This window comes from Cricetulus griseus, chromosome 3 (assembly GCF_003668045.3).
Source record: "Cricetulus griseus strain 17A/GY chromosome 3, alternate assembly CriGri-PICRH-1.0, whole genome shotgun sequence".
Taxonomy (NCBI): domain Eukaryota; kingdom Metazoa; phylum Chordata; class Mammalia; order Rodentia; family Cricetidae; genus Cricetulus; species Cricetulus griseus.
Genome location: NC_048596.1, coordinates 181,700,566 through 181,725,335, shown reverse-complemented (window position 1 = coordinate 181,725,335; position 24,770 = coordinate 181,700,566). Strand labels below are relative to the sequence as shown.

The 24,770-nt window shown below is 39.6% G+C and overlaps 2 protein-coding genes across 2 annotated transcripts in view; one reads left to right on the top strand and one right to left on the bottom strand.

Moving 5' to 3' along the window:
* Nucleotides 1-13,507, bottom strand: part of Lrrc36 (leucine rich repeat containing 36) — a 50,967-nt gene extending 37,460 nt beyond the window's left edge. Inside the window, exon 1 of the mRNA XM_027405819.2 lies at nucleotides 13,438-13,507. Within this exon, the coding sequence (XP_027261620.2) occupies nucleotides 13,438-13,507 (70 nt within the window). The remainder of the gene's footprint in view (nucleotides 1-13,437) is intronic.
* A 191-nt stretch (nucleotides 13,508-13,698) lies between these two features.
* Kctd19 (potassium channel tetramerization domain containing 19) overlaps nucleotides 13,699-24,770 on the top strand; it is a 40,906-nt gene continuing 29,834 nt past the window's right edge. Inside the window, exons 1-2 of the mRNA XM_035441692.1 lie at nucleotides 13,699-13,752; nucleotides 22,109-22,405. Of these exons, the coding sequence (XP_035297583.1) occupies nucleotides 13,699-13,752; nucleotides 22,109-22,405 (351 nt within the window). The remainder of the gene's footprint in view (nucleotides 13,753-22,108; nucleotides 22,406-24,770) is intronic.

Below are 24,770 nucleotides of genomic sequence, written 5' to 3'. Positions count from 1 at the left end.
CCTTGTCCTTTTAGACATGACTTTTTAAAACTAAATGACTTAAATGGTGAGTATGCATGTAGTATTTCTCCTTTGATATATAATGAAGAAAGTGGATGCCTATGAAAAAACACTTATGTAACTGAGTTGCAAGTTCTACTAGACACTTTTTTTTATTACACATCAATTATTTCGTTTGTGTATCAGTGCACATGCAATCATACCTGTGTGTGTGTGTGTGTGTGTGTGTGTGTGTGTGTGTGTGTGTGTGTGTGTGTGTGCTGTGGCTGTGCACATGCTACAGTGTACATGTGTCAGTCAGAGGGCATCTTGAAGAATCTGTACTCTCTTTCCACCATGTGAGTTCCAGAGATTAAACTCCTGTTGTCAGGGTTGGTGGCAAGCACCTTTACCCATGGAGCTTTCTTACAGTCCTTTAGCTGCGTTTTAATGGAACATCATTTTTAAAGATTAACTAATTTTTATGTGCATTGGTGTTTTGTCTGCATGTATGTCTATGTGAGGATGTCAGATTCTCTGGAACCAGAGTTACAGGCAGTTGTCAACTGCCTGTTGGATGCTAGGAATTGAACCTGGGTCCTCTGGAAGATCAGCCAGTGCTCTTAACCACTGAACCATCTCTCTAGCAGAAATACCATTTTTATTAGGAAAATATCTTAACAAATATCACTAATCTTGACTAGATATCTAGTAGACTTTACCTCTTTTTTGAGATAGAGTACCCCAGGCTAGCCCCAGACTAATATGTAGTTAAGACTGGCCTTGAATGCCTGATCATCCTGCTTTTACCTACTGAGTGCTAGAATTATAGGTGTGTGACACTATACCAGACAGTAAACATTGTGTTAAAAATAAAGTAAGCCTGTCACTTCAGGAAAGCAACTGGTAGGCATTGATGTCTACAATAATATTTCAGTTACCAAAATTGTATGTATGTATGTATGTATGTATGTATGTATGTATGTATGTATGATTTCAGGGCTGGAGATGAAGCTCAGTGGTAGAATGTAGATTCAGCATGCACATGGTTTTAGGTTTAATACCTAACACTATTTCCCCAAAATAGAATTCTGAAACAATTCTATCTGTCCACCATGAATTTGATGCTTCCCAATACTTAGGTTTTTCTAATGAGATTAGCGGTAATACTTAAAAAGATCTGGGCTGGAGAGCTGACTCAGTGGTTGAGAGCACCTGTTCTTCTTGCATGGGATCTGGGTTTGATTCCCAGCACTCACACAACCATCTATATTTGCAGTTCTAGGGGATCCAACACCCTCTTCTGATCTCCGCTGGCACCAGGCACATCCAGACATGCTGGCAAAACACTAATGCACATAAATATATCTTTAGAAAAAGATCTAATTTTTAATATGTTTGTGGTGGTTTGAATAAGAATGGCCCCTAAGGCTCATTGAATGTTTCATCACAAGGGAGTATCACTATTTGAAAGGATTGGGAGGTATGGCCTTGTTGGAGGAAGTGTGTCATTGGGGTTTCAAAAGCCCATGCTAGGCCCAGAGTTTTTCTCTCAGTCTTCCGGTCAGGATGTAGCTCTAAGCTACAGCTTCAGTGCCATGTGTGCAGCCACACTCCCTGCCATGATGATAATGATCTAAACCTCTTTTAAACTGTGAGCAAGCTCCCAATTAAATGCTTTGCTTTATAAGAGTTGCCTTGGTCATGGTGTGTCTTCACAGCAATAGAACAGGGACTAAGACATTATTGTATAATGACTATCTGTCAAATATTTAGAAGATCTATATAACTCAGTGAATCAATATTTCCTAATGACCAATGCATGATGTTTCAAAAATCATGCATGGGGAGCCCGGAGAGAAGGCTCAGAGGTTAAGAGCACCGACTGCTCTTCCAGAGGTCCTGAGGTCAATCCCCGGCAACCACATGGTGGCTCACAACCATCCGTTATGAGATCTGGTGCCCTCTTCTGGTGTGCAGATATACATGGAAGCAGAATGTTGTACACATAATAAATAAAAATCTTTAAAAAAAATCATGCATGGGTAACAGATCCATTCAAATAAAAGATAAACCAATGGATTTCACTATGAAAAAGTAAAAAAAAAAAAAAGTTTTTAAAGAATTTTGGATTCCAGGCTATAGAGATAGCTCAGAGGTTAAGAGCACTGGTTGCTCTTCCAGAGGTCCTGAGTTCAATTCCCAGCAACCACATGGTGGCTCACAACCATCTGTAATGAGATCTGGTGCCCTCTTCTAGCATGTAAACAGAACACTGTATACATAATAAATACATAAATCTTTTTAAAAAAGAATTTTGGATTCCACACACAACTAAAATTCAAGAAACTACTAATTTCCCAGTTTTCATGTTTTATCAGAATAGAAAAATACCCATAATCCTTTTAAAGGCTATAAAACTATTTTCCCTTTTGAAACTATGTATCTATATCATGCCAAATTTTTAAAATATGTTTTAAACAAAACAACATATCCAAATAGAATTTAAAATAAAGCAAGTAAGGGAATAAGGCTGTCTTGTATTAAACCAGATATGGACTAGCAAGGTGGCTCAGAGGTTAACAGCAATGGCTACTCTCCCAGATGTCCAGAGTTCAATTCCCAGAAACCATATGGTGACTCACAACAGTCTGTCTATAATGAGTTCTGGTGTCCTCTTCTGGTGTGCAGACATACATCCACACAGAACACTGTGTACATAATAAATCTTAAAAAAAAACCAATGAGATATTAAAGAGATTTTTAAGAATACATATATATTTAATATTCTCTTTGATATTTTTTATTTTATAAGACAGATGCTTCCAATTAAAATTTTAGTTTAAGGGATCAGAGAGTTGGCATAGCCATTAAAATCATGATTTCAACTGGGTTGTAGTGGCACAGGTTTTTAATCCCAGCACTCAGGAGGCAGAGGCAGGCAGATCTCTGTGAGTTGGAGCCAACCTGGTCTACAAAGTGAGTGGCAGGGCAGCCAAGGCTACACAGAAAAATCCTGTCTCAAAGAAAGAAATGAACAAAAACCAAAACCATGTACTTGAAGCTGTAGAGATGGCTCAGCAGTTAAGAGCAATAACTAACTGCTCTTTCAGAGGACTTGGGTTCAATTCCCAGGACTCACAGGGAAGCTCATAACTGTCTGTAACTCTACTTCTATGGGACCCAACACCATCATACATACACAGGGACACATGCAGGCAAAATACCAATGCACATAAAATAAAAATAAATTATAAAAAACCAAAATCAACAACAAAACAAAAACAAAACATGTACTCTTGCTAAGAACTAGAGCTCAGTTTCCAACATCCATATCAGGGGGCTCACAAATAACTCCAACTCCAGGGGATCTAATACTTCTAGCTTCTGAGGGCGCCTGTAATCACATGCACATACTTAAAAATATTAAGTTGATCTTTTATTTTTGACTTTTTAAATAATAAAATTAAAAAATTGTAAAGTTTTGAATAATAATAAAAATTTTTTAAAGATTATTAGTTTATTATGTATTCTGCCTGCATATATGTCTGCAGGCCAGAAGGTACCAAATCTCATTATAGATGGTTGTGAGCCACCACTTGGTTGCTGGAAATTGAACTCAGGACCTCTGGAAGTGGAGGCAGTGCTCTTAACCTCTGAGCCATCTCTCCAGCCCTAAAAATAAATTTTTAAAAAATAAATTAGGCTAATATTTAGTGGATATATTATGACGCTCATTTTTGCATTGGGGGGGAGGTGGTTTTGAGACAGGGTTTCTCTTTCTAACAGTACTGTTTGTACTGGAACTCGCTCTTTAGACCAGGCTGGCCTCGAACTCACAGAGATCCTCCTGCCTCTGCCTCCCGAGTGCTGGGATTAAAGGCATGTGCCACCTACGCCTGGCCAAAAGTGAGTTCCAGGACAACCTCCAAAGCAATACTATGTCTCGAAAAAACAAATAAACAACAACAACAAAACAACCAAAAAAAAAAAAAAGAATCTAAGACCAAGCTGTAAATTAGAATTAGGAAACTCAAAAAAAAAAGTAATTGGAAAGAAAAGGAAGTTTTGAAAATATTGGAGACAAAAACTTTAAAATAAAATTTAAATTAAATTAAAAGACAATTTCAGAAATGAAGACTGAAGAATGAAAACAAGGGATCTAGGAAGGTGGATTGGAGATAAAGTGCTTAAAGTGCTTGCAATGAAGCACAAGGACTTGAGTTCAATTCCCAGCATCCATTAAAAACAAAATTCAGAAAAAAAAAAATCAGGCATGAAGGCTAGTACCTGTCATTCCAATGCTGTGGAGGTGGAGACAAGAAGACTCTTGGGGCTTGCAAGCCAGCCTGTCTAGCTGAATGGGCAAGATTCAAGTTCAATGCAAGACCCTCTCTCAGATAAATGAGTACTTGAAGAAGATACCCTTTGTTAACCTCTGACCTCCATACACACGCATGCACACCTGTACAACATGCATACACATAAAAATGTATGAAAACAAGAACAAGAAAAAGCAGGGCGCTAGTGGCGCACGCCTTTAATCTCAGTACTTGGGAGGCAGAGGCAGGCGGAACTTTGTGAGTTCGAAACCAGCCTGGTCTATAGAGTGAGTTCCAGGACAGACAGAGAAACCCTGTCTCAAAAAACAAACAAACAAACAAACAAACAAACCAAGCCGGGTGGTGGTGGCTCACACTTTTGATTCCAGCACTTGCAGAGCCAGTCAGAAGTAAGTTCAAAGCCAGTCTGGTCTACAAAGTGAGTGCCAGGACAGCCAGGACTGTTAAACAGAGAAACCCTGTCTCAAAAAACCAAAAACCAAACCAAAACAAAACAAAACAAAATCAAAAACAAAAAGGGCAAGAAAAAAGAATAAACATAACTCTCTGTGAGTTCGAGGCCAGCTTGGTCTCCAGAACGAGTGCCAGGACAGGCTCCAAACCTACACAGAGAAACCGTGTCTCAAAAAACCAAATAAATAAATAAATAAATAAATAAATAAATAAATAAATAAATGTAACATAACAATTCTACTTCTGAGTTTATTTTTTATCCAAACAACTGAAAGCAAGGACTGAAACACATTCTTGTGCCTCAGTGTTCATAGAAGCATTATTCATAATTAGCACCAAAGTAGAAACAATGTCAATGTTCATCTGTGGATTGATAAGCAAAATATATAATATATATATTTTAAAAACCTTGTTAGCCTTAAAAGGAAACAAATTCCAATATATTCTATAGCATAGATGACTTTGAAGACTTTATCAAATAAGCCATGCACAAAGGACAAATTCTGTGTCATTCCATTTGTACATGGTTGATAGGGGATGTCCTTGTGTGTGCTGTGAATATGTATTTCTCTTATTGGTTGGTGAATAAATGCTGATTGGCCAGTAGTCAGGCAGGAAGTATAGATGCGGCTACCAGACTAGGAATGCTGGGAAGAGGAAGAGAAAGAGAGAGAGAGAGAGGGAGAGAGAGAGAGAGAGAGAGAGAGAGAGAGAGAGAGAGAGAGAGAGAGAGAGAGAGAGAGAGATTGATTCCAGGGAGATGCCACATAGCCCCCAAAGAAGTAACATGCTGGGGCTTTATGGGTAAGTCACAGCCTGTGGCAATACATAGTTTAATAAAAATGGGTTGATAATTAAGAGAGAGCTAACCAATAAAAATCCTGAGCCATTGGCCAAACAGTTTATAATTAATATAAGCCTCAGTGTGATTATTTGGGACTAAAGAGCTACAGGAGGGCTGGAGAGACGGCTCAGAGGTTAAGAGTACTGACTGCTCTTCCAGAGGTCCTGAGTTCAATTCCCAGCAGCCACATGGTGGCTCACAACCATCCGTTATGAGATCTGGTGCCCTCTTCTGGTGTGCAGATATACATAGAAGCAGAATGTTGTATACATAATAAATAAACAAATAAAATTTAAAAAAAGTACTTCACTTATTTAAAAAAAAAAAAAGAGCTGTAGGACCTGGCTGGAAAGAAACTCCATATATGCATGGTGTATTGCCTTGCATGAGCCCCAAACATATTCTCCAATAAAGGATTAGTATCTATCCAAAATATACCAAAAACTCTTTAAATTCAACAACAATAAAATAATTTTTAAAGGTGGAAATTAAGTGGAATGACCTGGACAAATACTTCACCCAAAAATGTGTGTATGTGTGTGTGTGTGTGTGTGTGTGTGTGTGTGTGTGTGTGTAAGGCAAAAAAATGAAAACTGTTTAACATCTTAAGTCATTAGGAAATAGCAAATTGAAAAAGAAACAAATATACCACTGCATATTAAAATTGCCAAACTTCAAAATACTAACACTAAATATTAATGAGATTGTTGGGCAACTGAAACTTCATTGCTGGCTGACATGAAAATGCTGCAGCTACCACTGAAGATAGTTTGGCACTTTTAAAACGCTGAACATATCTTTCCATATTATCTAGCACTCACAGTCTTTGGTATTTATTCACACAAGTTGAAACTTTATGTCTATACAAGAACTGCACACAGATGTTTATAAGTTTTATTCATGGTTGCCAAAACTTGGAAGCCACCAAGATGTTCTGAATAAGTAAATGTATAAGTAAACCAGGGTATAGCCACACAGTGGAACACATTTAGCTATAAGAAGGAGTAACCAGAACAAGCAAAGACATGGAAGAACCTTCTTTTCTTTGCAGTGCTCAGCTTGAACCTATGGTCTTATGCACAGTAAGCAAGTGCTCTACCACCGAGATTTGTTCCCAGCCCTTTGTTTGTTTGAAACAGGATCTTATATAGTCTAGGTTGACTTTGAACTTCTGAGCCTCCTGATGCCACCTCCCAAATGCTGGGATTATAATTATGTGCCAGCATACTCAAAAGGATAGGGAATAACCTTTTGTATATATTGTCATGTGAAAGACACCAGCCCATTATATAGTGTGTGATTCCAACTTTGAAACATTCTGAAAAGGGCAACAGTAAAAATATTAGTGGCAGAGAAGGGCATAATCTCTGCACTTGGGAGCCAAGGCAGGAAGATCACAAGTCTGATAGACCATTTAGACTGTATATTTAGCTCAAGACCAGCTGGGCTATGCATAGTGAGACCCTGTATCAAGCAAGCAAGGAAGATTAGAGGCTGTCAGGATTTTGAGGAGGTGAGAAATAGATGAGATCCAGCATTTATTTATTTATTTACCTTTATTTTAATTTTTTATGTATGGCTGTTTTGCCTGCATATATGTCTGTACATCATGTGTGTGCAGTACCCACAGAGACCAGAAAAGGGTGCTGGATCCTCCTAGGACTGGAATTGCAGATGGTTGTGAGCTGCCATGTGGATTCTGGGAATCCAACCTGAGTCTTCTGTAAGAGAAACTTGTAAGTGCTCTTAACTCCTAAACCATCTCTCCATCTCATGTTTATTTATTTTAAAACACTGTTAATTAAACCTAGGGCTTTGCACATACTAGACAAGGTCTCTACTACTGAGCTATATCCCAAAGCCAATAGAGGATTTTTAGGGTATTGAAACCATTGTTTGATATTGTAATATCAGACATAGGACATTATAGATTTGTTAAAACTCACAGAACTACACAACACAGAGTTGAACCCTAATGTAAACTGTAGACTTCAACCAGAATGTATCAATATTAGTTAAATTATAGCAGCTGTATAAGACTGAAACATCACTACTAAGGGAAGCTGGAGGAAAGGGGATAAATATAAGTGGAGAAGCATATATGGGAACTCTGCATTTTATGCTCAAATTCTCTGTAAACCTAAAACTGCCCTAAAAAGTCTATTAATAAAGAATAATGAATTATTGATACATGCTAAAATATAGATAAACCTCAAAATATGCCAGACAGAAAAGGACACATCATTCCATTTATAGGAAATATTCAGAAGAAGCAAATTCACAAAGAGAGAAATCAGATTAGTGTGATTGCAAGTGGCTATGGAAAGTGGGAAATAAAGAGCGATTATCTAATAGGTCAACAAAACATTCTAGAACTAGATAGTTCCATTCTGGTTGTTGTCCTAGTTAGCATTAGCAGTCAATTTAAAGACACCCTCAGTTAAAAATTTGCCTAGAGCCTATTTGCTTGTGGAAAATGTGTGGAGGGCTTTCTTGATTATTAATTGATGTAGAAGGGCACTGGGCAGGTTGTCCTTGGCTGATTAAGAAAGCTAGTGAAGCAAAAAGTGAGCCAGTAAGAGGTGTTCCTCCACAGCTCCTGCCTCCAGGTTCCTGATTTGAGTTCCCTCAATGATCAATTGTGACCTGGAAATATAAGTCAAAAAAACCCTTCCCTAATTTACATTTGGTCAGAGTATCTTATCACAACCACAGAAGAAAATTAGAACAGTTTTACAACTCTTCAAATGTAGTAAAGGACCTTGACTTATATACCTTAAAATGGTGCATTTTATAGTATATGAATATCTTTTTAAAATATGAAAAAGTTATCCTGACTTTGACGACAGTGTATTGGTAACTTTATGATACATAATAATCTAATACACTAAGATTCTTCTGTTGTGAGAAGAGCTAAGGGAAACTAGTGATTCCATCAGTGACCTGCAGGGTTTCTCACAGTTTTCACTGCAGCCTCATTTGAAGAACAGACAAATAGCACCAGGATTATCATTCAATTAATAAATTGTCACAGAGGCAGGTATTCTTTTATGATTTGCATGAGCTCAGGCTGTAAGAACATGTGCATTTGGTTACAGTCCTCATAAAGTGTGAACTACAAATAGATCAGAGAACGTATCAAACGCTGCATTGTCATAGATATTAAGAATATTTGAATAGGGGCTGGAGAGATGGCTCAGTGGCTAAGTGCACAGACTACTCTTCCAGAGAACCCAGGCTTAATTTTCAACATCCACATGACAGTTCTAGTGGATCCAATGTGTGGCTTCCTTTGGCACCAGGCACACATGTGGTTCACAGACACACACGCAGGCAAAGTAAAGTGTATTTGAGGTACATGCCCCAATGGGCAAACACTCATTTTAATTGTAAAAACAAAACCTCAAGTAATCTTTCTCTAAATAGTCTTGAAAACAGAAAGGAGAGCAGGGGAGCTACTGGGAGTAGGAAGGAGATCAGTGTGTGGCAGGCAAGGAGGAGAGGAAGAGGTCCACAGAAACAACTGATGCTAATGCCTTAACAAAGCCCATTAATTTCTCTTCTAATTTTTAACTAATAAAAAATAAAACTAAAGGGAAAAAAGAGAACCATTTATAGCTACACTTGGAAATTGAATTAATAAACTATCATATAGCTTGTTTCTAATGACAATAAAAGCATTTTAAACAAATAAAGTTTTAAAAATGTCTTCAGGAATCAAAGTGAAAAGATCTCCCATTAGCATCAATTATGATAATAATCACAATGGATTAGAATATATCAAGTATTCTTGAATCAAAGATTCTGAGAAAATAAAACAGCCATCATTAGTCACCTTTAAAGGGTAAGAAATAAACTCATTTTTAAAATGGATAAGTACTGAGTAAAACAAACAAAAAAAATCAAACTTTGATCTCACCTTTCCTACACAACTGGTTCCACAACAACAAATGGTTGGTGTGGAGATTTTTGTCTTTATAGAATTATTGCAGCTAATGTTCAGAGATCCACAAGGTTGACCCCAACTAAGAATCTAAGCAATAGTGGAGAGGCTACCTTAAATGCCCTTCCCCGATAATGAGATTGATGACTAACTTAAATGCCATCCTACAGCCTTCATCCAGTAGCTGATGGAAGCAGAAGCAGACACCAACAGCTAAACACTGAACTGAACTCCTGGAATCCATGCGCAGAAAGGGAGATGAGCAAAGGGTCAAGACTGTGCTGGAGAAACCCACAGAAACAGCTGACCCGACCTAGTGAGAGCACACGGACCCCAGTTGTAAAGCTGGGGAACCAGCATTGGACAGAACCAAGCCCTCTGAATGTGGGTGCCAGCTAGGAAGCCTGGGCAGTTTATGGGGCCTCTGACGGTGGAACCAGTATTTATCCCTAGTGCACAAATGGACTTTGGGAGCCCATTCCCTATGGAGGGATACTCTCTCAGCCTAGATACACGGTGGGGGATAGGGAGGGGAGTCTAGGCCCTCCTCCAAATGATGTGACAGACTTTGATGATCCCCCTAGGGAGTGGATGGGGGGTAGGATGGGGGGATTGGTGGAGGGCATGGGAGGATGGGAGAGAGAGGGAACTGGGATTGATATGTAAGATTGTTTCTAAATTAAAGAAAGAAAAAAAGAAAGTAGAACAACAACAACAAAAGAATTATTGCAGGTAGTAAAAACCAATGGAATTTCTGTAATGCCTAATGAATTAATGGACCTGGGCAATCATGTTCAATAGTTACCCCAAATATAAAGACTATCAGGCATTGCATACTTCCTTACAGAAGCATACAGTGTTATCCATGAAGCAGTTGTGTGAAAAGAGCACACACAAATCAAACTTGAACCTGACTAAATCTCATATAACTACTAATTAGGCAATACAGGAAACAAGAAAAAAAAAGACATCTTAGGGATAATATAGTGAGCAAAATGCAGATGGTAATGAACTCTTCAAAATAGATGATACAAGTTTCTTCAAATATGATGAAAATTCAAGGAAAAGAATGGGGAATATTTATATCAAATTTAACACATATATAAACAAGCTGGCATACACACTTTATATAGATTTTTTTAAAAAAATTATGGCCCAATGGGAGAAATGATAATACTGGTTGAATACTTGATATTAGGGGAGTTATTATAGCTAGGCATGGTGGCACATGACTTTAATCCCAGCATTCTGGAGATAGAGACAGATAGAACTCTATGAGTTCAAGATCAGCCTAGTCTGCATAGCATAGCAAGTTCTAGGCAGGCAAAGGCTACATGAATGAGACCTTGGCTCATCTAGCCTGACCCTCCACAAAGAAGTTACTATCAGGGCTAGAGATGCAGCCCAGTGAGTGCCTAACATGTATAAGGCTCTGGATTCAATTCTAAACAACACACACACACACACACACACACACACACACACACACACACACACACACACACACACACACACACACGTTACAGCCATAGGTAAAGCACAATGTATTAGAAGTCTGAGGTAGTACTTGAGATACTATACTGAATAAGATCATGGGAGTGGCCCAGAAAAGAAACATATTCCAGAGAAAATGTAACAATACTGTTACATTTAATGACATTTTATAGGCAGTTAAAAATGAACAGAACAAGCTGGAGGGTGGTGGTGCATGCCACTACCACCCAACTAACAGCCTTTTAAAAAATACATATTTACAGATATTTTCTCTGCCAAATAATTATCATCAACAACATATGATCTAGTACTAGATTTTGGTTATACTCTGTTCTTGACCCTATATCATACCCTTGAGGTACTGTTTTATTTCTGTATTCTTCTTTATAGTTGTAAAAATTCTCACTTTCACTCATTTCCTCTCAAATATAACGTTTCCTCCTCATTCTACCTGAATATGGTTTCCTTTCTCCCTACTTTCCTAAAACTCTCCTTGTCTAAGTTGTCAATGAGCTGCTAATGCATGGAGGGCCAGTCTACAGATCTTTTATCTGATCTCTTGTATATTTATTGAAGATTTAAAATTGTTTATCTGGATAGATTTTGTGGTGCACACCTTTAATCCCAGCACATGGGAGCCTGAGACAGATCCTTGTGAGTTTGGGGCTAGCCTAGTCTAGGTAGTGAGATCCTATCTCAAATACACCAGTGTGTGTGTGTGTGTGTGTGTGTGTGTGTGTGTGTGTGTGTGTGTGTGTGTGTGTGTGTGTGTCTAACTGGAGAATGTAAGGGGTATATGCCCTCTCCACAAATATCATTAATTTTTCCTTTCTTTCTGCTTTTTTAAGACTGGATCTCAAATTTGTGAATTTAGTCAGTCCTTGTACCCCAGCCTCCCTAGTAGCTGGGATTACTGGAATGCACCACACTCTGTCTAGCTTTATGCCTCTCCATCCTCAATATCAAGGTTGATCAATACTATAAAATATTTTAATAGATGGGAACACACAGATTTATTGTATATGACTTGCAAAATAGGAGGATCCACAATAGTTTTGCAAAGAAAATATATTCCTGGATGAGGATGTTGCTTACTGGGTAGACTGTTGGTCTAGCATGCACTGAGCCCTAGACTTGACTCCTCAGAACTGCATAAGACTGGGTATAGTGGCAAGTTTGAGACCAGCCTGGGCCACATGAGACCTTGTCCCACACAAACATACATAATTATATATACAAAATGTTTGCATCAATTTATACACTAATCAAACTATTATCTTTGGCTATAGAAAAATATTAGTATCTTCTTTATTATTCATGTAATATCTGACTTACCAGCTGCACTAATTTTTATAACCTAAAAACAATTCTTAAATTATTAATTAAAAATCCCATTTTTTGTTTTATAAATGAAAAAAGTAGAGGAAGCAGGAAAGAAGTATTTGTTATTATTATAACTCAGTCTTTGGGAATAAGTCTTGGATTAATAAACCCTGTCTGTACCACCAGCTCTGTGACTCTGGGCAAGAATCTAATCTAATTTTATCGATTTGTAAAATGGGAACCCATAACAGGATCTGCCTAGTTGGCTTGTTCTGGAGATTAAATGCAGATAAGGTATTTAACACAATGAGTGGCTATAATGATATAATAAACTTATTAGGGAAGTAAGACTAATTAGGAATATTGAAGACTCTCCCAGCTTTCTTCCTTCTTGGATATTCAGAAAGCAAGCTATGTGAGTCATCGAACCCTGTCAGAAGCAGGGTACAGCGTGTCTCCATGTTACCTTTAGGACGAAGGCAGGGCTGGGGCACTGAGCTAAATGATTGAGGGATCGCTTAGTATTTCACATAAGGTCTCTCTGAGCTTTTTAAAAGGAGCATACAGATTGATCAAAAAAAAAAGGGGGGGGTATAGTTCTTGAAGTTCTTGAGGAAGGACGAAGGAATGGGGGTGTCCTTTCCCAATGGACCCCAACCTGGAAAAGTCCTCCGAGGCAGGAAGTTTAAGGGACTGCCAAAATTAGCACTCCTTGTGCCTCCTCAAGGGAGCCCACCACCACAGTTGTCCTTCTCAACACTTCCCTTCTCTCACCAATATCCATTTCCTTCCACTAATGGAGACTTCTTTCTGTCAAATTTGCTCGTTAGTACTTCACACTCCTTTCCTTCCATTTCTCATCCTCTGCCTCAGACTATCATGTTACTTCTTGTTCTGCACCTCGGTGTAACCCCTGTGCCTCAATTTCCTCTTTCTCCGCCTCAGGAACTGCTCTTCTGCAGTTCCCTGCCTCTACCGCGTGCTGCCAAGCCTTCCACCAGTTTCCTCTCAGCCTCTGACCCATGCTCCCGACCCACACCCTCCCGGCTTGGCCCTACCCGGCTGCTCCAGGGTCAGCGCCCCCAGGCGGCGGAGGCCCTCCTCGTCCAGATCCCATTGCTCCGCCATTCACGCCCGCCGCTCACCTGCCACCGCTCGCGAGACCGCCCGGCGCTCGCCAGACCACGCCCCCTCGTGCCAGGCCCCGCCCCCAGCTCAGGCCTCGCCCCTCCCACTTGCTGAGGACCTTGGTTCACTTAGGGACCGTTAGAGAACAGGTCACGCGCTTGTCCGCCTGCCACAGAAGTTAGGACTATGGTATGGAGCCCGTCCCTGAGAAGGGCGCCAAAACCACTGAGGTGGAGAATGGGGGAGTTGGTGCCCAGAATGAAGGCCTCGAGAATAGGGATCTGACTCTGGGGTCTGAGGGTTGGAAGGCGGCCCTAGTTTAGAAGCATCTGGGGAGAGCTTGTATGAGTAGTTGAGAACGTGCTGCCTTTAGGGATGAACTGCTTGTTCTGCTGAGGATTTGAGGGGCGCCAGGTTTGAGGGGTGGAGGAGGTACGTCTGTTTGAAGGATGGAGGCCTTTGTACCTTAAAGGCCATGTTTGTTCTGGACATTGAGCAAGATGGGAATGACGTTTAAAGGGGGAAATCCAGATCTGACAGTTTTGGGGGCAGAGCAGATATTGGCAGCATGACAGGAACTCCTGAAGGTAGGAGAAACTTGGCTCTGAGGAATTGAGTCCCGTCTTCAGGGCACTAAGGTTCTATCACGCTAATTTGATTTGGAAGAAGGTTGTATGGAAATAAGATGCTCTTTGGGATGACTAAAATCTGTCCTACTTACTGTCGTCGGTCTAGCAAGAAGCCATTTTTTCAAGTACTACAAGTTTCCCAAACTGCTGATGACTGGAGGCTCTTCCCCAGGCAGACTAGTTCTTCTCTAAGAAGCCCCTGAACAGTCTTTGGGGAAGAATGCTCTGGGAAGAATGGCTACATACCTAATGTTTACCAGGAAGCATCCCCCGAGAGCCTTCCCGTGTGTGACGAATGTGGAAGCAAATACTTGAACAAAGACCTTGTTCTTTAATAAGCAGAGCTCAATCTCCAAGGAGCAGGTTTACTTTAGCATCCAAGTATGCCCCAATCGTCATACACGCGTGTCTCAGCTGAGCTTTCAACCGGCTAGGTACCTTAGAACAGGAAGAAAGTCAAATCCTTGTGTATCTGTTCTTTCTGATATAGGTGGGGCCCTTAGTTACTCTCGGTTTATCATGTCCAGCCTAAGTCACATTTAGAAGGCATGGAACTCAAAATGTCTTTGGATTAGCTTTTCCAGTTCTGCTTCTGAGCCATGACTCCATTTTATAATCTGTATTCTTTCTCCGCCTAGAGCTTTTCTAGTCTGAAAGTGACATGCATAATGGTTCCTCTTTATTTCAGAAATGTAAACAACCTGTAGAAGAAATGCCCCTCTTATAAGAATTTATTTTTCTTCCTCAGAAGGACAGATGCAGGTTTTTGATGGAAGAGGAGGCTTTTCCTTTCTTTTTCTTTTTAAAGATTTTGTTTACTATGTATACAACATTCTGCTTCCCTGTATATCTGTACACCAGAAGAGGGCACCAGATCTCATAACGGATGGAGCCACCATGTGGTTGCTGGGAATTGAACTCAGGACCTCTGGAAGTGCAGTCAGTGCTCTTAACCTCTGAGCCATCTCTCCAGCCTTTTCCTTTCTTGAACAACCACCTTGTACTTTAATAGTCTTGTTCCCACTACCACCATTCTTAAGAGAATTTTAAATTAGTTTTTAGTTAGCATACAAACTAGTGGGTTCCATTGTGACATTTTCAAATATGTATATTATTCTCCTGTTTGTTGTGACTTTCTCCCCTTAAGTAGTCCCGCCTTTTGCTTTTATGTCCCCTTATTTCCCCTTCCTTTGGACCTTCGTCTCTCAAAGACCCCTTTCTACTTTCATAACATACTGTATATGTTTAAATCTATATTCCATGTATGAAAGAAAACATGAGTCTAGCTTATCTCCAATTCCATCCATTTTCCTGCAAATGTCAAAATTTCATGCTTTACAGCTGAATAAAATTCCCTTGTGTATATCTACTACATTTTCTTTATCTATTCATCTGTTGGCCTCTAAGCTGGTTCCATATCTTGGCTATTGTGAATAGTGCAGTAATAAACATGGATATGCAAATATAACTATGGCATGATGATTTAGAATTCTTTAGGTGTGTAGTAGTTAATTTTTGTGGTCAACCTGCCCAGAGTTGAAATTACCTAAGAGGCACTCTCCTAGGAATGTCTGTGAGAATATATTTCTAAAGAAATTTAACCAAAGAAGGAAGAGCCACTCTGAATGCAGCAGCCCCATCTCATGGTCTATGGCATCTGCCTGAATAAAAAGGGAGGATCATCAGCATACTTCTGCTTTCTGCTTTCTGGTCTTCCCAGATGTGAGGAGTCCTTGCTTCACGCTTCTTCTCCCATGAACTCTCATAGCTTCTCTCACATGCTAGACTGAATGCTCTTAAACAGTGAGCCAAAACAAATCTTCTTAAGGGACTTTTATCATTATTATTATTGTGGGTGGGTGCTCATGCCATGCAGAGGTCAGAGGACAACATTGTAGAATCAGTTTCTTCCAATTTGACATGGGTCCCAAGGATTAAACCCAGGTCAACCAGGCTCCTTTATCCATAGATTTTAAGGTGGCCCCTTAAATTGCTTTATACAAATACAAGTATTTTGTCACAGCACAAATTATATCTCCATGAGTGGTATAATTGGATCATATAATTATTTCTATGTTTAGTTTTTTAGATTTCTGTAGTGGCAGCCCCATTTTAGCATTTGTTGTTTACCTTTTGTTATTGTTAAATTTCATTTTATCACTTTTTTGTTTATGTGTATGTGCATATATACACATGATGTGTGAGGGTGTCCTTGGAAGCCAAAAGAGGGTGCTTCATTCCCTAAGGCTGTAGTTACATGTGGATGTGAGGTGCTCAACATGGGTATTAGGAACTGTTTTTGTTTTTTCGAGACAGGGTTTCTCTCTGCTGGGATTAGAGGTGTGCATTACCACCTCCTGGCATAACAAGTGTTCTTCATCATTGAGCTATCTCTTCAGCCCAAATTTGGTGTTGTTTTGTTGAAGGATAGTCATTCTGACTCAATGAAGTAGATATTCAGTGCAGCTTTAATTTGTATTTCCCTGATGGCTTAGGGTGTTAAACATTTTTTTCAGAATGTTACTGGCCATCTTATCTCACCCTTTGAAAACCATTACTTCAGTTCTTTTTATTGACTTGATGATTTGTTTTTTAGGTATTTGAAATCTGGAGTTTTTTAAAAATAAATTATTTCCGGGTGGTGGCACACACCTTTGATCCCAGTACTTGGAAGGCAGAGGCAGGCAGATCTCAGTGCATTCGAGGCCAGCCTGGTCTACAAAGTGAGTTTCCAGGACAGCCAGGACTATTTCAAAGAGAAACCCAGTCTTGAAACATAGTAATAATAATAATAATAATAATAATAATAATAATAATAATAATATAAAATCATTATATATATGTGTGTGTGTGGTGGCACACACCTTTGATCTCAGTACTCAGAAGGGAGAGGCAGGCAGATCTCTGAGTTTGTGACCAGCCTGGTCTACAAAGTGAGTTCTAGAACAGCCAGGGCTCTGCAGAGGAGCCCTGTCTCAACAAAACCAACAACAATAACAAAAAAGTTATGTATATGAGTGTTTTGCTTGCACATATATATGTGCATTATCTTCATGCCTGGTGTCCACAGAAGCCAAAAGATGATGTCAAGAGTCCCTGGAACTAGAGTTACAGATGGCTGTGAGCTGCCAGGTGGGCAATGGGAACCAAACCTAGGTCTTCTGCAAGAACAGCCAGTGCTCTTAACCACTTAGTCATCTCTCCAGCCCCCACCCTTTTAAAAATAGATTCTGGGCATTAATCCTCTGTTGGATATATAGCCACTGAACATTTTCTTCCATTCTGTAGGCTTCTTCACTTTGCTGATTGTTTCACAAGGCCTTTTGTCAGTTCTTGAGATTATTTCCTTTGCTTCATAAAGTCCTTGGCTACGACTATCTTTAAATGTTTGCCTGTTTTCCTCTAGCAGTTTCAAAGTTTCAGGTCTTACATTAAGAACTTTGATTCATTTTTGGATTGATTATTTAATAATTTTTAAATTACATTTATTTATTTTTTATTGTGGGGTTTTGGGGGCCCATAACACAGTACAAGTCAGTGGGTAACTTGAGGGAGTCTCTTCTCTCCACAATGAAGATTCTAGGGATCAAACTCAGATCATCAGGCTTGGCAGCAAGTGCCTTTACCCACTGAGCCATCTTACCAGCCCTTGAGTTGATTTTTGTGCAGTATTAGAGTTATACATTTAGTTTCATTCTTAAATGTGGAAATAAAGTTTTCCCAACACCATTTGTTGAAGAAGCTTTATTCCAATGTATGTTTTTGACAACTTTGTCAACAAGTAGGTGGCTGTATCTGGGAATCTATTCCATTGGTCTATGTGTCTCCTTTTGTGTCTGTATTATGCTGGTTTGTTTTATTTATTATTATTTGTTGTTGTTTTTCAGATTTTTTTATTTGAATTAGAAACAAGTTTTTTTTTACTTGACAATCCCAGTTCCCTTCTCCCTCCTGTCCTCCCCTACCACCCCTCTCCCCAGTGAAACCCTACCTATCACATATCCTTTCTGCTCCCCCTGAATGGTGAGGCCTTCCACAGGGGTGGGGGTCACCAGAGTCTATCATATCCTTTGGCATAGGGCCTAGGCCCACCCCCATGTGTCTTGGCTCAGGGAGTATTCCTCTATGTGGAATGGGCTCCCAAAGTCCACACCTATGCTAGGGATAAGTACTGAACTACTACAGGAGGTCCTGTAGATTTCCGAGGTTTTCTCAATGAAATCCATTTTCCTGGGGTCTGGATCAGTCTCATGCTGGTATCCCAGTTATCAGTCTGGGGTTGTTTGTTGTTTCTTAAGACAGAAATCTACCTGCCTCTACATTCTGAGTTGCCAGGATTAAAGGCCACCACTACAAGCCTCATGTTGTTTTTATTCTTATGACTCTTTAGTGTAATTTGAGAGCCTGTAATATAATTCTTCCAGCAGTGCTCTTTCTGCTTAGGATTGTTTTAGTTACTTGGGATAATTTGTGCTTTCACATGAATTTTGGGATTGATTTTTCCAGTTTTGTGGAGAATTTCACTAGCATTTTGATAGAGATTGTACTAAATATGTAGATCACTTTTGGTAATATAGCCAGTTTTTTCATAATACTTATTTGTCAGTACATGGAAATCGGAGGTCTTTCTGTCTCCTAGCATTCTTGTTTGTTTCTTCAGTGCCTTAAAGTCTTCATTGTAGAGTCTTTCACCTCCCGTTTAGCTTTACTTCTAGGTACTTGAAACGATACTGTGAATGGGATTTTCTTCTGATTCCTGTCTTTGCAAATTTGTTATTGGTATGTAGGAAAATTATGGTTTTTATTTGTTAATTTCATGTTATGCTACTTTGCTGAAAGTGTTTCCTCATATTTGAGAGTTTTCTGGTATATTATAGTCTTTTAAGTAGAGATTCATGTCTGCAAGTAGGAATATCTTGACCTTTACCTCTCCTATTTGTATCCCTTTTATTTCTTTTGTTTGTTTGTTTGAGATAGGTTTTTAGTCTGGAGCCCAGACTAGTATGGAACACACTAGATAGTGCAGGCTAACCTGAAACTCACAATGATGCCCCCACTTTTTTTTTTTTTTTTTTTTTTTGCTTCCTGAGCGATGGAATTACAGGTGTGAGCTACCATGCCCAGCTTTATTGTTCTACCTAAGTGTATGAAAAAGAAAAAAAATTAAGCATCCAGAAATGTTGTCAGTTTTATTATTTTGGCAGTTCAGGCAAAGAATCTTGAATTCTTTATATCAAAAATCTCTCTTGAATAACAAATGCCTTCTAGCTACCATGTGGGTACTAGGAATCAAATGCAGGTCCTCTGCAAGAACAAGTGCTCTTCACCTCTGTACCAACTCTTCAGTCTCAGTACTCTTGCTTTATTTAGAGACATGTAGCCCTGGCTAGCCTGGAACTTTCTGTGTCTATCACATTGGCCTTGATCACAGATCCACCCGCCCCTGCCTCCTAAATGCTGAGACTAAAGGTGTGCATGACACTTGGCTCTTTGTTTACTTTAAAATCTGATAATGGGCAAGCAAGATGTCTCATTGGGTAAAAGGACTTGTCAACAAGACTGACATGACTTTGATCCCCAGAACCTACATGGTAAAAAGAGTGAACAGACTCTTGTCCTCTGCCATGGCAACATATGTGAAAGAAATTTTAATCTGATAATGGTTTATGTGTTTCATGGCTTTCTACTTTTCCATGGTGTTGATAAACTAAATTAGTAATACTGCTACTACTAATAATAATAGAGACAGGGTTTCTCTGTGTAGCTCTGGCTGTCCTGGAACTCACTCTGTAGACCAGGCTGGCCTCGAACTCACAGTGATCCATCTGACTCTGCCTCCCAAGTGCTGGGATTAAAAGCATGTGCCATTACTGCCTAGCAATAAACTAGATTATCTTAAAGGAAAGTGAATAACTCACTTATAGATGGTCTTAAATTTTAGCAATGAGCTAAGGAATTTTAGTGATCTTTGTTGCTTTTTTATATATGAAAAGGCATCTACAACATTTATCCCCAATAATGGAAGGATCCTAAGAGAGCTCAATGAAATGTAGAGTATTCCATTGCAATGCTCTTTAAACACACATACACACACACACACACACACACACACACACCCCATGTTCAGCAGTTAAGAATGCTTAAACACTTACTGCTCACTCCTTTTTATTAATAACATTTCAATGAGTCAGACCTGGTAGCACACATGCCTTTAATAGCAGCACTTGGGAGGCAGAGTCAGATGGATCTCTGTGAGTTTGAGGCCAGCCTGGTCTACAGAGTGAGTTCCAATACCATCCAGGGCTCCAAAGTGAGACCCTGTCTTAAACAAACAAATCTACCAAAATACTTTCAATGTATGGATATATTCCACTTTATTCATTCACCAGTTGATGGACAAATTCAACTAAATATAGTTATAAAGATTTATTTCTAGGCTCCAGTCTATACTGTATATCTATGTGGCTGTCTTTATACCAATAGTACACTGTCTTAATTAATCTTGCTGTGTAGTAAGTTTTCAAAATTGGAAGTATGGATACTAAAATTTAGTTTTTCTTTCCAAAGATTGTTGTAGCTATTCTGGGTTCTTTCTAAGGCAGCTGGTATTTTCATCAGAATTGTGTTGAATTTGTACGTTTGTTTGGAGAATATTACCATATTTTTAGGCAGGGTCTTGCTGTGTAGCTCAGGCTGGCCTACAGCTAGCAATCTTCCTGCCTTAGCCTCTCAAATTCCAGGGTTATAGTTGTTGACCACCATGCTTAACTTGAGTATTGTCATCTCCATATTAAATTTCTCAAGTGAACCTATTTCCCATTTATTTGAGTATTTTAAAAGTCTTTCAAGAAGGGTTAATCAGGAGAGGGGTCATCAGGAAACTGCTTGTTGTGCAAGAATGAGGATCTGAGTTCAAGCCCTAACACCCACATACAAAGCTAACTATCCTGTAATCCCAGCATTGGAGAGGCAGTGACAGGAGAATTGCTGGGGCCCAATGGCCAGCCAGCCTAGCTGAATCCAAGAACCCAGATTCAGTGAGAGATTACTCTCAAAATACAATGTGGACAGCAATTGCAAAAGATAACCAATGTCAGCATCTGGCACATATACACATGCCAAACAATGATTTAAACGGTGTTCTGATGTTTTCAGAGTACAGGAATTATACTTCTTAAATTTATTAATGACTGCTTCTTTCTGATGATGTTACCAACAGAATTGTTTATTTTTCTCATTTTCTTTCTCAGTGTATGTGTGTGCGTACATATATGTACATTCACATGAACAAGCCTATGTGTGTGCATGCAGAGATCAGAAGACAGCATCAAGTATTCTGCCCTTTCATTCTCACACTTACTCCTTTGAGACAAGGTCTCTCTCTTGAAGTAGAGCTCCTCATTTTTCAGCTAGGCTGGCAGCCAGCAAAACCCCCAAGGATCTTCTTGTTTCTGTCCCCACTCAGTGCTGGGGTTACAGATGAACACTGGGTCACACCTAGCTCTTTTACTTGGATGTTGGGAACCCAAATTCAGGTCCTAATGTTTCATAACAAGCACTCTTACCCATCATTCCAGCCTTTCTCCCACCTTTTAATACAGGGTCTCATTATGTAGCCATAGTTGCCCTTGAGTTCAGTATGTAGCACTTTCTGTCCTCAGACTTGTAGTGATCCTCCTGCCACAATCTTCCGAGTGCTGGGATTACAGATGCATGAAACCATGGCTGGCTTTTTAAATTGTTAATGTGTAAAATATAATTTGTTTTTTAAAATATTCTTCAGTCTTGCTGAGCTCATAACACTCTGTGTACGTGCGTGCGTGCGTGCGTTTGTATGTGTGTGTGTGTGTGTGTGAATTCCTTTGGATGTTGAATGTACATTACCATATTGTCAGCAAATGTAGTTTAATGCTCCCTGTCAGGATGCTTTCAATTTCCTTTTGTTACATAACTCTCCTCATTTTCCCTTTAGGAGGAACCTGGTGTGCCCCATGAATCAGCAGAGGATTTGTTTCATTTCAATGTTGGGGGCTGGCATTTCTCAGTTCCCAGAAGCAAACTTGCTCAGTTCCCAGACTCGCTGCTGTGGAAAGAGGCTTCAGCCTTGACCTCTTCAGAAACCCAGAGGCTATTCATTGACAGAGATGGTTCCACGTTTAGGCACGTACACTATTACCTCTATACTTCCAAGCTTTCCTTCTCCAGTTGTGCTGAACTGAACTTGCTCTATGAGCAAGCCCTAGGCTTGCAGCTGATGCCTTTGCTTCAGGTAAGATGTGCTTCTCCTCCAAGAGTGATGCTCAGCAGCATCACTAAATGTGGGGCTCCTTTTTATATTGGTATTTTAGGTAGCTCGTTTATTGGACAATGTAATAAATGAGTTAAGATGATGAACAATATACTGGGATTGCATAACAGCTCTTGTTTGTTTTTTGAGTCAAGGTCTCAATGTGTAGACAGGGACTATCTTGACTTTATGACCTCAAAGCCCCTGTTCACCAAGTGCCACATACCCAGCTCAACAGAGGCTTTCATCTGGTTCTGATTTATTTGTATCAGCAGCCACAAGGGACCTGAGATAGGAGTTAATGTTATTGAGAGGATATCTTAGGCTCTTTCAAATCTTATTTTAAACTGCTACTTATTTATTTTTTTTCTTTTTTGAGGTGCTCTGGATAAAATCAAGGCCTACTGCATGCTCTCCCACTAAGCCACATCTCCAATCCTTGGAGGTTTTTTGTTGTTGTTGGTTTGGTTTTTGTTTTGGTTTTTTGAGACAGGGTTTCTTTGTGTTGCCTTGGCTATCCTGGAACTAGCTCTGTAGATCAGGCTGGGCTTGAACTTGCAGAGATCTTCCTGCCTTTGCTTCCTGAGTACTGAGACTAAAGGCATGTACCACCTCCGCCAAACTATATATATATATATATATATATATATATATATATATATATACATTTCTTTAAGGTAGTCTTACACTGTAGCCCAGGCTGTCCTGGAAGAACTAATTTTGTAGCTTAGGCTATCCTCAAACTTACAGCATCCTCCTATCTCAGCCTCCCAAATGCTGGGATTGTAGGTGTGGGTAACCATACCTATAGTAGGCCTTGGGTTTTATTTTATTTTGGTACATTTATTGTTAGTGCATACGTGATGTGTGTATATGGGCATGTATGCCATGGTGTGCATGTAGAAGACAGAACAACTTTGTGGAGTTACTTCTTCTTTCTTCTTTATGTGGGTTCCAGAGCTGGAGCTCAGGTTGTCAGGCTTTGTGCAGCAAGGGCCTTAACCACTTGAAACATCTTTCCAATTCACCCTTGGTACTTTGAAACAGGCTTCCCATTTGTGACTTCAGCTATCCTTGAATTTGAAGTCCTCCCCTCTGTCTCCCAAATACTGAGATTAACAGGCTTGTGTTGTGAACTTTTAAAAGGAAAAAACTGTACAACTTCTATGACTTACTATGTACACCTTGTCTGAGATTTAAAATCTGTAAGATTCATCAAGACTGTTTCTTCTCACAGACACAGTTGTACACATCTGTAATTGTAACTACTTAGAAGGCTGAAATGGGATGATTTCTTGAGTGCATGAGTTTAAGACCAGCCTAGGCAACATATTGACAACTCATTTGTTTTAAAGCATCTCATTGTACCTATAAGGTACTCAATATTCACTTTGGCAAAACAAAAGCTCTCCAATTTACAGAATCCTTTCTTTGCCTTCACTTCTTTATTTTCCAAGAGACTTTTTGTTTTTGTTTTTGTTTTGTTTTGTTTTGAGACAGGGTCTCACAGCTCTGGCTCTCCTGGAACTCACTATGTAGACCAGGCTCTGCAGGCTGACCTCAAACTCTACCTGCCTTTGCCTCCTAGGACCTGGGATTAAAAGCATGGGACACTACATCCAGTCCAAGAGCCTTTTAAATTTTTTAAATTCTTTTTTTGTTTGTTTGAAGATTCATTTCTCTCTCTCTCTCTCTCTCTCTCTCTCTCTCTCTCTCTCTCTCTCTCTCTCTCTGTGTGTGTGTGTGTGTGTGTCTTGAGTATTTGTATATACATCATATGCATGCAGGTACCTGTGGAGACGAGAAGACAACATCAGATCCTCTGGAACTAGAATTAGAGGGCGCTGGAAGCAGCCATTGTGGTTGCTGGAAACTCAACCTGGGTCCTCTGACAGAGCAAGTGCTCTGAACTGCTGAGCCCAAGCAACTTCTTTACATTTCTTCCTTTATTTTTGTTTTTACTTTTGTACCTGTTTTTGGACCAGACTCTTATTATATAGCTCTGGTCAGCCTGGAATTCACTATGTAGATCAGCCAGATTTCAAACTCATAGACATTTGCCTGCCTCTGCCTCGCAAGCGCTGGTGATTAAAGGTGTCACCATACCCATTGTTTTTTGGTGATTTGAGTCAGGGTCTTATGTGGCTCAAATTGATCTAGAATTTACTATGTAACCAGTGGTAACCTTGAACTCCTGATCTTCCTGCTTCCAGTTAGTGCTTGGATTACAGATGTATACTACCATACCTTTTTGTATTTTTATTTTTTCATTTTGAGAAATGGTCTCAAGTAGTCCACACTGGCCTTGAACTAACTATACAGCTGAAGAGGACCCTTTATTCTATTT